Source organism: Otolemur garnettii, unplaced genomic scaffold (assembly GCF_000181295.1).
Source record: "Otolemur garnettii isolate 467f Iridium unplaced genomic scaffold, OtoGar3 scaffold00074, whole genome shotgun sequence".
Taxonomy (NCBI): Eukaryota; Metazoa; Chordata; class Mammalia; order Primates; family Galagidae; genus Otolemur; species Otolemur garnettii.
Window position 1 is genome coordinate 9,800,675 of NW_003852469.1, and position 13,417 is coordinate 9,814,091.

Genomic DNA, 13,417 nt, shown 5'->3' on the forward strand with positions numbered 1-13,417 from the left:
GATTTAATAAAAAACCAGTATTAAAAGTCTTATAGCATCAATCACTGATTCCCCAAATGATCACAGGCTGTCATTAAAATGACTTTATCATTAATTGAAAAATGCGTGTTGTTATGTTTCATTAGCAAGCTATTTAATTATATGCGAGACATTTTCATGGGTGAAACAGTTTCGTGTCTAGGATTTTCGTCAAAGTTATCTGAAATGGGATAGCTCATCCTCTGATAACTGGTGAGCTGGAGAATACAAACATTAAACAGTAAAGCATTCATCACCATGTTTGGGCACAAGCTTTTTCTCCAGAGAAATATTAAACAAATTTTTCAGCACGTCTTCAAATTCTTCCTCAGTCAGAGTCTTAAACTCTACCATATCTACATTGTCCTTATACTTGAACTTCTTGGTGGACAAGGTGCGGCCCACTAGACAGTAGAGCCCTTCACGGGTCTGCAAAGAACACAGGGTTGTGGTCAGAAGCAGGGGGGTTGGAGGTTTCTGCACTTTTGTAAAATCTTCCAGTGTTCGAGGTTCGAGAGTAAAGGAGTAGATTTTTCGATATTTATTCTTTTCTAGGAGATAAGAGTTAAGATATTCTTTATCTGGAACATACTGCTCCCTCCTGATCTGGTCCAGGTACCAAATTCCATCCTCTTCTGTCAAGCGGAAGATGCAAGGCGTCTGAGGCTGATCCTTCCCAGAAACTAACTCCAGGGGCTCCCACATCTGGTAGGAGGATCCAAACCCAGCATCCACGAGGTATTTCTTGCTACCCAGGGTCACCTGTAGTGTGAGGTGAACCATGTCGCTGCTGTATTGTTTAGTCTTAGTGATGTAAATATACGATCCCAACATTGTGGTCTCAAAACCCATTGTGGTCAGAGCCCAGTACAGGAGTTGATTGGTCTGGAGACACAACCCACCCCGCTTCCTTTTTACAATTTGATCAAAAACGGCCTGTAAGTCAAACTCCAGGGATTCCCCACAATGCATGTTAAAGTTCTCAAAGGGAACAGCTCGGATCTGGTGCTGAAGAACGTCGGTTAATGTTTCCAAGTCCAGGGTCTTCTTAGAGTTCTTATAGCCAATTCTTTCAAAATATGCTTCGATGTCCATGATGCCCTGAGCAAGAAAAATAAAGACAGATCAAGAATTACGTTTGCACTTGGATTTCTTTGAGTGACCGATTATAGAAATTACAATGTATTTTAACCACGTATGAATGCTCTGTGGTGGTATTTGCTTTAATGACACTCCCGTTTAGAGATCTCATTGTCTGAACTCCTTTTACGTGCAGAAGTTCACTTAATAGTCTCAGAATCCTGTAAGGAAAGTATCATCATTTCTTCTCTATTCCAAACATGAGAAGCTGGAAATCCAGAGTAAATGATGAGCCAAATGATAAAAGGCTTGTTTGTGGTTTTCTTGGTGATGAATAAAAAGAGATTCCAACTGGTACCAATTAAGTAGGCTTAGAAACTATACAATAGAGCAGCAAACTATACAATAGAGCACGGGTGTTCGTGGTACACAACCCACTTGATTTCCCCTTTCATGGCACAAATATGGTCAAAGCTCCTCACTCAGATAATTATATTCATTCACTCGCTGATTGATTCATTCATTACATAGTTTCCTGAATAACAATCATGTATTTGCTGCTGATCTAGAGCTTGCTTGCCCTCAAATGTCTAATGTTTTTGTGGGATTCCGAGTGACTATAGGAGCAAAGCAGAGAAAGGCTGATGCAAAGGGAATAAAGTGGTTTATACAACCCGGCCATGTGAGTCTCACCATTCCTTTCTAGTGAGAAATGATTGATATTCCTTTTTAAATGGTAAAATTTATTTACAAGGGTTGGTCTTCCTCTTTTTTTTCTTCTCTCGCTTGCATTCTCTGTCTCCTATGTCATTCTATGTCCCCTCTTCTTTTTTTTTTCTTTGCAGTTTTTGGCTGGGGCTAGGTTTGAACCTGCCACCTCCGGTATATGGGGCCGGCACCTTACTCCTTTAGTCACAGGTGCCACCCCCCCCCTTTTTTTTTTAAGATGGAGTATTGAGTTGGAATTTAGAAGCTGCAGGTTCACTCAAAACAAATCCATTTTGTTCAAGGCCTGGATCCTAGCAACATGTTGCAACAAAATAATATTTGAGTCTTTTGTGACTACAGGTAAGAAATTGTGTATTGCTAAAGTTGTGATGTATACGGTGAAAGGCTGAAAGCATTGGAAAAGTAGGTGCCAGGAAAGTAGCAGATGGAAAACACTGTTAGCTTTGTTCATTCATTTGTAGAATCTCTGTGCAGGGCTGTGTCCCTCCCTTTCAGCTGGATCATAGGTCTAAGACAGTGGTTCTCAACCTTTCTAATGCCCTTTAATACATTTCCTGTGGGTCGTGACCCACAGGTTGAGAACCACTTGTCTAAGAGACAGAATGAGAACATACTTAAGAGGCCCACTTTGAACCCACAGAAAGGGGGTTTCTTACCTTTCTTAGTAAGTCAAAAGTAGGATGACCTTCAGTTTTAATTCAGAAGGTTTGGAATGTTTCTTCTTGCTGGCCTCACTCTAAAACGATAGAAAAGTTATTTACAGAAATGTAACATGGTTTTTCTTGAAGACAAAAGGGTAGTTTTGTGGTGCATAAATTATAAAGGATTCCTAATAAAAATCACAAAACAGAGGAAACAGACTGAATAGTAAAGTGAATGTCTGAGATGCACAAGGAAGAGTGTAGAAAGGGCAACCATAGGAGACGGGAGCAGCACTCGTGAGCCAGAGCCTCCGGGCTTCAAAGCTAGAGCAAGTCATGAGGCAGGGGCCCAGAAGAACCAACAAGGTGACCACCTGCCATGGGGTCTGCAAGGAGGGGTGAACCATGTTCCAAGGCCCCATCTCTACATAGCATATACCAACCACAGCCGTACATGTTGGCAGCACCAGGTCTTCCTTTAGGTGACAGTTATCTTTGGGGATATTAGGGTGGACCAGCCAGGTGATGCCCTTAATGCATGTTGTCACCAGATGCAAAGAAGGATCACCCACATCCAGAAGATCTGCTTAACGCATCTCCTGCGATATCATCTTCCCTCAACTCCACTGACCTCCACTGAAAAATGGAGGAGTCCGAGCCCAACTCCAGCTGGACGTGTCACCAGCCACATTAGATACAGAAAACAAAAGGTGGACGCAGAGCTAGGTGCATGTGAATACCATGAAAAAAAATAAGAAAACTGGAGGGAGGGTATTTGGTGGGATCCCCCCTAAAGTGCACAATGCAAGGGTACATTTCAAAACAGCTAAGAATATATTATAAACGTCTTACCATAAAAATAAGTGAGTGAGGTGATGGTTATGTTTAATCAGTTTGATTTAAGCATTCCACATTGTATATCAAATCATCACATTGTACCCCATAAGTGTATACAGTTATGATTTAATAAAAATTAACTTTAAAACAAAATAAACAAAGAGCAAAGTAAAAAACAATAAAATATCATAGGGTGGCGCCTGTGGCTCAGACGAGTAGGGCGCCGGCCCCATATACCAGAGGTGGTGGATTCAAACCCAGCCCTGGCCAAAAGAAAAAAACTGCAAAAAATAAAAAATAAAAAATAAAAAATACCATAAAATAAAAATGGAAAATAAATAAAATCTAGGAGTTAAAAAAAAGGGGAGGGACCAGCTGAAAAGCTTTCCATGTTAGGGAGCCGTAGCTTCCCTCAGGGGTACAGCAGCTGCTGACTGAGGCTCCCCTGACCCTGCCCAGAGCCACACGCAGGTCCACAGCTCTGTCTGGGTCTCCCAGAGGCACAAGTGCTCTCTTGGGATACACTGTGCGTGGTTGTTGTGGAGACTGAGGAAAGGGAAAGGGACTCTGCCCTGCCTGTGGGCACTGCCTTGGGGCTCCAGAACCCTTCTTAGGGAGGCAGGAAAGGGCAGGATGAGGCCCCAATGAGCAGAATAAACTGGCTCAGCTTGAGCAAAACTCATGAAGGGAAACTCCTGAAGCTTCCATGATGATTATGGCTTTAAAGCTCAGAGCTGCGTGTACAATACGGATGGTGCGTTGTGAGGCACGAGGTCCTGATTTCTCTGATTGTTAGGGGTCAACCTATCCATATAAAATGAGGGGCAATGACCCAGATTTGAGGAGAATAAACTGGTGTTTGGCTGGAAAAAAAAACTGATGAAAATATACTATAGATTGGAATTAGAAGAACAAGCTACAACTTGCAAAAGTTAACGTGAAAAAACACAATTCAAGAAGAAAAAGAAACTGAGGAGAGAAAAATGTTTTGACAGGTATCAGGAGCTGTAATCCATGTAAAATGGACTCAGTATTGAAGGGCTAAGCCAGGAGGTGATGAACTACTATGGTTTTATGAAAAGATTTCAGATCTTAGAATGTTAAGAACGTAACAAGGCTAATAGGTAACTAATGGTAAACAGAAAGAAACGACCTACAGTCTCACGTCGCGTTACTTATCTGGAACAGCAATGAAGACAGCGGAGAGAGGCCGATAGACAGCACAGTGGTCAAAGACCATCCCGTGTAAAGACAACCGGAGCTTCTGATGACAACTTACAAACAAACAAATAGTCCTCAGTGCCCAGAAAGCCCGCAGCCCCTCCAACACTCAGCAAATGCCTGTGGTGACCAGGCAGGTGGTGGGTTCAGGCCAGCAATGAAAATCTAAAAGAAAACAGCCGCTGCAGCTGAAGCTGGGAAAGGCCAGACAAAATAAGTCTGTGTGCAGGATGCAGCTGGAGAAAGGAGAGAAAGCTCCTGTGGGGAGAGGGTGGAGTCGGGTGGGTGTTTCAGGACTAAAGGGCCTGGAGAAGGGAAAGAGCAGGGATCAGAGAAGAGTTAAGAGGCCGGGCCTGTAACCCCAGCACTCTGGGAGGCCAGGCAGGTGGATTCCCGGAGCTCAGGAGCTCAGGACCAGCCCGAGCAAGAGTGAGACACTCCTGCCCCACTCCCCGGTCTCTACTTAAAAATAGAAAACTTAGCTGGACGTTGTGGCAGGCACCTGTGGTTCCAGCTAGTTGGGAAGCTGAGGAATGAGGATCGCTTGAGGCCGAGAGTTTGAGGTTGCTGTGAGCTATCATGACACCATGGTACTCACCCCCCCCCCCAAAAAAAAGGAAAGAAAGAAAAGGAAAAGGAAAAGGGTAAAGAGATGAACATGTGGCCACACGCCAGAGCACAGGAGCGTGTCCATGGCTCCCCCAGCAGCTCCAGCAGCTGTTTGCCTAGGAGGTTCCTCTCTCCCCGGGAATTCTGCACATCTGTGCAGAACGGGTGATGCCCTCAGTCCAACAGTGAAGAAGTTGATTTTTTGCCACTCATGGCTCCTGGAGACACTCCCCACTAAGCCTCCTTCCAACAAGATAAAACTTCCCCTCGGAATTCTCTTAGACACAGCAGACAACCCAAAGCAACCTCAAGGGGCATAGATATTTGCCATCCTTAGGGGGTCTCTAATCAGCAGATGTGGGAGCCTGCTGCCCACAGGACTTACCCAGGCTTCTCAGGACAGACAGCCTGGTGAGGACAGAGGATCCCGGATTCCAGTGTTGCAAGTAGCCAATAGGAAAATCCTGTTGAGAAAGTTCCCTTGAACACATCAGCTGTCTCTTCATCGCACACCTTTAAACCCTATAGCAACCCCTTTAGGGCTGCGCTATTGCCAGCTCCATTTTGCTGATGGAGAAACCGAGTTTCAGAGAAGCTAAATGACTTGGCCACATTCTCACAAGGACCAAGTGGTTTTTCTGCGACTCAAACACACACGGTTTACATAGAGTGTCTGTAAAAGTCACCACACTGCTGTCAAGCCGTTATAGTATTAGATTCCAAGCATGTGCCAGCCAGACTTTCCAAGCACCCTGACCACTTGAAATTCAGACATAGTATAGAATCCAGCCTCCCATACTCACTTCTAAGGCAGGATTAGGTCCCAATTTCAAAGCTCACGGCGAGGCAAGTTACTTACGGAGCTCCCGTCACTGGGTTACTTCCAGCACGGCTGGCACCAGGGTCAAAGCAATGCTCTCGCTTCTGAGGTCTGCAGAAGAGGTGCTCTTGCTTTTAAAGACAGCAGAGGAGCAGCTGTCATTAGTTTCAAAATTCTCCTGCCCCTACACTCTGGTTAGAATCACCCCAGGGATCTCTGGGAAATTCAGTTGCAAGAACTCGGGTTGCTCCTGTGGACTCCTAGTCAAATATTTCCATGGAAAAAAATGTGGAGAATTCTATTATCTGATGATCCCCCTGCCACAGGCTGGGAGGGCTGTGTCCAGCTGTGTCACATAGTTCCTGCTCTCTGGGAGTCTGACATCAGGCTCCCTACCTGCGATGTGGAAGGTGAGAGCTTGGGAGGGGTCGAAGAAAAGCAGACCCAATAACCAAGCATGCAACTCCTGCTGTTTCTTATGCATTTTCCTCCATATACACGTATGTTATAGTTTTTGTCGACTTGGAGTCATTGTAGGCATTTGTGGCGCACTACGTGATGCTCTGACACGTGTACACACTGTGGAATGATCAAGTTGGCGGTAATGGGCATACCCGTCACCTTAAACATTTTTCATTTCTTCATGGTGAGAATATTCACAATTCTTTCTTCTAGATCTTTGAGATAGTCAACACATTGCTGTCAGTTCTCGTCACTGTGCCCTGGAACATCAGAACTTTCTCCCCCTATCTAACTATAACATCCGACCAGACCGACCTCTCTCCATTCCCTCCCCATGGTTTACTCTCCAATCCCTGGAAACTGCTCTTGATTTCCATGAGATCAGTTATTTTAGGGTCCGCATGTAAGTCAGGTCTGTGGTCATCATGACATGTCGTTGCCTTCTGCTGTGTCTTTGGACCTCCTGTTCCTTAGGAGATGTCTCTGTCCATGTAGGAGATGTCTCTGCTGCAGGAACTGTCTACCAGAAGGCTTTTTGTCAGCCCATGCTTGGGCAGGGAGAGGGGCGTGTAAATTAACAGCCCTGGGACTACTAGCCGGAGGTAAATGTCCCTGAGTTCTACTCCCTTAGGTGGGATTACTTTAGGCACATGCGTCACTGCCTCCTGGGGTCACCTGGTGGGAATCTGTTCCCTTTGTTCATAGGTAACCTGGAAAGGAAACACCTGCTCTCCATTCTTAAAATGCCACAGTCCCTCTCCTGCACTGCTGCTTCCTCCAATCACCTCCCAAAAAAGTTACTTGAAGGCAAACCCTTGTCTCAGAATCAGGTCTTATTTATTTTATATATTTTTAATTTTGTTTGTGGACGCAGGGTCTCACTATTCTGATCAAGCTGGTCTTGAACTCCTGGCCTGAAGCAATCCCTCTTCCTCTACCTCCCGAATGGCTGAGAGTCCAGGCATGATTCACAGTGCCCGGCCAGGCTGCTAAGACACCCACATTAAGACAATTTAACTTACCTCTTCTAAACTGTGGGCTCTTACTCAAATATTTTCACGAAAAAAAGTGGAGAGTTCTGTTATCTGCTGATCCCCATGCCCCAAGCTGCGAGGGCTGTGTCCAGCTGTGTCACATAGTTCCTGCTCTCTGGGAGTCTGATGTCAGCCTCCCTACATGTAATATAGAAGGTGAGAGCTTGGGAGGGGTCAAGGAAAGCAGATCAAATAACCTCACAGAGGCAGAAGAGGAAGATGGGAGGTTTTCATCACACCCCAGTTTAGGGCAATCTTTCTTCATAACTCCTATAAGGCCCCTCTGTTTTCACTTTTATTCCTATCACCCCTAATCCTCACCTCTGTGCTCCCCTCTACCCAAGTCCATGCTTGTGGGGTAAGTGTGACCAGGTCATATGTCATACGGTTTTGTTTCTGCTTGACATTACCTAGTGTGCAACTCCTGCTGTTTTTTATGCATTTTCCTCCACATACACAGACTTTATAGTTTTTGTTGACTTGGAGTCATTGTAGGCATTTGTGGTGTACTACGTGATGCTCTGACATGCATACACTTTTTGTAATGATCAAATTGCGGTAAATGGCATTCCCATCATCATAAACATTTTTCATTTCTTTGTGGTGAGAATATTCATAATTCTTTCTTCTAGATCTTTGGATGAGTCAACACATTGCTGTTAGTTCTCGTCACCATGCTGTGCCCTGGAATATCAGACCTTGAACTTACCTGTTCTACTGCTGGAGGGCACTCATCTTGCCCCCACTCCTGTCTCCTATGAACACAGATATGGTAAAATAAGTAACTTTCCTAGACATCCCCTATAGATCACCATGAGGATTTTTCTGGGACATATATATTGGGAATGGGACATGCTGAGGGGCAGGGCACATGCAGATTTAATTTTACTTAGCACAGATTTCTGTCCTTTCATATGGAAGAATTTCCATCTTCTCCTGACTGACACTTGGTGTCAGCATACCTCGATGTGTGCCATCTTTGTGTGTCTCAGGTGACAGCTCAGTATTCTTTTCATTTTCACTTCTCTGCTATCTAGTGAACCTGAGTGGCTCTTCACACACCTGTCGACTCCTCACATTTCTATTAGTGAATTAAATGGCAAGGTTTTGAGGAAGAACTGCTTCTGCCAATTTAGCCCCGAGCTGATGAAGGATGGATTGCAAGGCAGATCTTGCTAGAAAAACGTTGGTGGAAGCAGGGGTGGAGGGGGGAGAGGAAGGAATTAAAGTCTGGGTCATTTTTGGCAGAGTCTAGGAAAAGAATTTCTCAACAGAGTATGGGCATTATCCCCTTGATTCTGGGAAACTTGATGCCTGAAATTAAAATGTTACAATTCAGATTAGCAAATTTATAATTCTGAGATCGCTTCTGTCATTATTGCCAAAGTTATGGCTGAACAAGAAAGGGCTTGTCCACCAACCAGAGACAGGGAAGGGTCTTGACAGCAAGTTTTATGGCAGAAAAGCCAGAACATCCAGAGAACAGCAAGAGAAGTCTCTTCAAATCCATTCTGCCTTGGTCACATACACAGCAGTTTTAATCAAAGTTACAGAGAAAAAGGCATCTTGCCAATTGCAACTTCATCCAAAATTTACAGCAATATCAATGTAATTTTTACTTTTTTTTTCCTTTTTCAATTTCTTTTTTATTAAATCATCACTGTGTACATTAATGCAGTCATGGGGTACAATGTGCTGGTTTTATAGACAATTTCAAGTATTTTCATCAAACTAGTTAACATAGCCTTCGTGGCATTTTCTTAGTTATTGTGTTAAGGCATTTATATTCTATATTTAGTAAGTTTCACATGTATCCTTGTAAGATGCACCGTAGGTGTGGTCCCACCAATTACCCTCCCTCCACACATCCTCCCCCCTCCCTTTCCCCTTTCCCCATATTCTTGGGCTATCATTCAGTTATAGCTTTCATATGAAAGCTATAAATTGGTTTCATAGTAGGACTGAGCACATTGGATACTTTTTCTTCCATTCTGGAGATACTTTGCTAAGAAGAATATGTTTCAGCTCCTTCCCTGTAAACATGAAGGAGGTAAAGTAATGTCATCTTCACTTTAGCAACGATGGAAAATGATTATTTTCCTCTCAGTGCTGTTCCCCCCAGCACAGCTTGCTCATTCCTTAAGATACACATCTTTATGACCTGGGTCTGGGGAATGTTAAGCAAGGTGGTGAGGGTCACGTAGCCTTTTACACTTCTCCTACTTTATCCTAACTGACTCCATTGTCCTATTTATCTTCACTTACAAAGTGACACAAGCCTTTAAAGATGTCCAGCAAGAATTGTCATGGGAAACTATGAGATTGGGGCATGGGCCGGGGGTTGTGGCAAGGTCAGAGTCGAGGATCCTGGTGTCCAAGGCCAGGACCACCTTGGGTTGTAGGGTTGGGATGTCAGAGGGCTTGAGAATAGCCTATAACTTCCAGCAGATGGTCCTCAAAACTTTCAAGACCAAATACAACTACATCAGGGTTTTATATATGCAAAGAGGAAAGTGGGACATAGTTAAACTGCCCCTGAGCACTCCCTCCCCATCGAAGTAAGACACACTGGGGTGGGCTAGGGCAGGCGTCCTCAAACTATGGGCCGCCTAGGACATTTATCCAGCCTGCCAGGTGTTTTTGCCAGCACTGTCTGTCCTGCTTAGCAGCTGACTAGTCCCGGGGCCCACAGTCTGGCCCTCCAACGGTCTGAGGGACAGTGAACTGGCCCCCTGTTTAAAAAATTTGAGGACCCCTGGGCTAGAGTAAGAATGGTGGTACCATGAAGAAAATCCCCCTCTTCCCTCTTGCAACATAATCTAGTTGAAAGCATGCTGTTTGCATTTTTCAAAACAATGAAAGCACTGGAGACAGGAGTTTGTCTGGTTTAATATTCCAACATGGGGTATCTCAGTTGTAGGTCAACACTCTAAAATTTGGTAACTGATTCTTTGTTTTGTTGCTACAGAAAAAGAAAATTGTCTTTGCAAAGTTAGGAAGAAAGGAATACAACCGTTTCCTTTCCTGAAATTCTCTGAATAAAGGCTCTCGAGGGGAAGACCTCACTGTGAGCACCGGAGAATAAGCCCCTTGAGCTTCTGGCAGAGGGAGGAGAGAAGCAACCGTGGTGATGTAAGCCCAGAGCATTCTGGCTGCCCCTTCCCTTAAGGGAAATTACTAGGGCCTAATGCAGTGAGGGAATGAGAGCCAGTTACCACCACCTCCACCCCTAGTATTCCTGCCTCACCTGAGAGGTGGAAAAGCTGAGAAGCACCTGCATGGTCCTCGCCAGGGCACAGGTTCAGCAGAAGAACGTGACCTGATTGTAGACCATGGAATTCTTCTCTTCTCCCGGCACCTTCCCACCACTCCTCATCCACGCTGCTGTACTACGCACATACAGGAGAATTACAGCTGAAAAGCTACACATTTTAGGCTCTGTTTAAGGAGGTATTGCTAGAGGAATGCAAAGACAAAAGGAGAGACAGAAACAAGGACACCGAAGTCTCAGACTCCTGCGGCTGACAGCAAAGTACGGGCAGTGTGACTCTCAGCCAAGGAACCATGACCCTCGTGCTCAAGGCCTGCACATCTCAGTACCTATAACCCAGTTGGTAATGTTCAGCTTCTGACATAGAAGAAAAAATGCTAAGTCACAAGAAAAGCCGAATCTGAGGAGACAAAGGAAACATCATAATTCAATTCCTTGGCCAAAAATCTCCCTCTTCATTGCAACAGAAGCTAGTTGAAAGCACATTGTTTGTATTTTTAAAAACACTGCCAAGCATTGGAGACCAGGGTTTGTCTGGTTTAATATTCCAACATGGGCTAACTCAGTTTTATGTCAACATTCTAAAACTTGGTGCTGATTCTTGGTTTTGTTGCTACAGAAAAAATTAGGACAGGATTGTGTCCAGGGTAACAGACTGAAACCACGCAGCAGTCCCCTACAGAGAGCCACAGGTTCTGGGTTTTGAGGCTGAGGGTTGCACGATGAGAACATTCATATTTTTATTTACAGCCTTAGCACAGTTCTTAAGATAATACTTAGTTGTAAGAGTTTCTGTAGAAGTGATCGGAAGTTCTGGGTAATTCAAGTGAATATTCCTGCAAATCAGCTGGGTGTGGGGTCACTTGGGAGACCGTGTTGTAGCCACGTCACTTACTGGGAAACTTCATTCAGGTTTCAATTTCTCCTGCAGTATCGACACAGACACAGCAGAAGTGTGTAATATCCCACGATGCTGACTTCATCCACGCCAGTGTGAAGAGGCCAGATCGAGCCTGTTTACGTCTTTACCCTGGAGTGTTTTTGAGACACATCTTCCAAGTTCTTCATTCCAGGAATGGACTCACCCAGACCAAGGAACTTACAAGGCCTCCAGCCCATCCCTTTGATCTCTGCCTGAGCTACACTGGACCACACTCTGCATTGCTGAGAAAGAGGCCCCTTGATCCGCTTTGCTGAGACCTGTATACATTCCAATAACTGGTGAACTCAGGTTGGACCAGGGCATTGCAGAACTGTGCAGAGATGAGGGTTAAGAACTTCAGTTGTCGAGACGGGAAGTATGTGATTCTCATTCATCTTTGTTTGTTACTGGATTTAGGGTGCCCCTTGTTGTCTTTTGTTAACTCTGCTGCATGTCTCTCGCCCAAATAAGTTCAGTCTCTGGACAAATGCAATAAATCATAGCAATTATTTCTACATAAAATCTGTCTCATAGATATGAAGTGTAGTAATAGTAGTAGTAGGAGTGGGAATAAGATGGGGTCAGGTAGACTGGGGCCGACGCGACACAGCTGGTCAGTTCGGTTCAGGTCCTGCCTGACCTTCACCCCATCTCCTGTTTTCACTGTTTTGTAAATTTAGCTCCACCCCAAAGACGTCTGTCTTGAGTAGTTTAGGGGGATTGATTTGGGAGATTCACTTTTGAATTGGAATGTTGTAATAGGTCACTAAGTTAGGCTGATTATTATTCGGAATAGGGGTTGGTGTAGTCTTTGCTTTGAACTGATATGTATAAAACTGTAATTTTGGAAATGAAAGAACAAAACCGTTTTGGAGAGGCTCCGCTCACTGTTCTCCAGAATCCCACCCTTCTGACAAATACAGTGTGGTGGACCTATCCCCATCTCCACATATTGGCTGACAGTGACAGGTGGACGTAAGCTCTTTGTCTGGTAACATAGGCAGGGACAAAGGGAAAATCTTAAAAGAATCTACAAGGAGCAATAACCATTTTGTATACACAGGAAAAATGACAGAAATAGGTTGGACTTCTTTTCATAAAGCAGACAGATAAAAAGAGAGTGGAGTTAAATATTTAAAATGTTGAAAGAATAGGGCGGCGCCTGTGGCTCAAAGGAGTAGGGCGCTGGCCCCATATACCAGACGTTGCAGGTTCAAAGCTGACCCTGGCCAAAAACTGCAAAAAAAAAAAAAAAAAAAAAAAATGTTGAAAGAATAAATACACCAATCTATAATTCTGTATCTGGAAAAAATATTCTTTAAAAGAGAAGATAAGGACTTTTAGTTTCGGTCTGGCAGGTAAAAAGCTGAAAGCTGCACCTCCATCCAAACAGTTAAAAAGCTGAACAAACTGAAAAATTAACAGTTCTTCTTAGATGCCCAGAGGGGGCCTCCCAGGGCAAATCGCTGCTCCTAAAAATGGAGAAACTGGTAGTTGAATGAGAGAATTGCAGTTTGTCAGCACGGAAGCCCCCATGTGGGAACCAGTAGGGAACCAGGGTAGGGAAATCTGGACAAGGATTGATACAGTGCTGGAGGCGCCATGTGGATAAGTCAGGGAGATGAAAACTCCAGGGGGACTGGTCAGCCAGTGCTCACACACTTTTGAAAGTTTTTCCTCCAGGAGCTTGACCAGGTTCTCATAGTGAATACATAGAAAAAATTTCCTGCTATTTCTGCAAAGGAAAGGGAAAAGGAATGACTTGGAAATATG

General features: G+C 44.3%; 1 protein-coding gene across 1 annotated transcript; it reads right to left on the reverse strand.

The window, feature by feature from the left end:
• Positions 1 to 252: 252 nt before the first annotated feature.
• Positions 253 to 1,119, reverse strand: LOC100964262 (arylamine N-acetyltransferase 2). Its single transcript, XM_012807707.1, has one exon. The coding sequence runs from the start codon at positions 1,111 to 1,113 to the stop codon at positions 253 to 255; it is 861 nt and encodes a 286-aa protein (XP_012663161.1). The 5' UTR covers positions 1,114 to 1,119.
• Positions 1,120 to 13,417: the final 12,298 nt, after the last annotated feature.

Coding starts and splice junctions, on each gene's coding strand:
- LOC100964262 (XM_012807707.1), bottom strand. CDS start 1,113: ATGGACATCGAAGCATATTTTGAAAGAATTGGCTATAAGAACTCTAAG.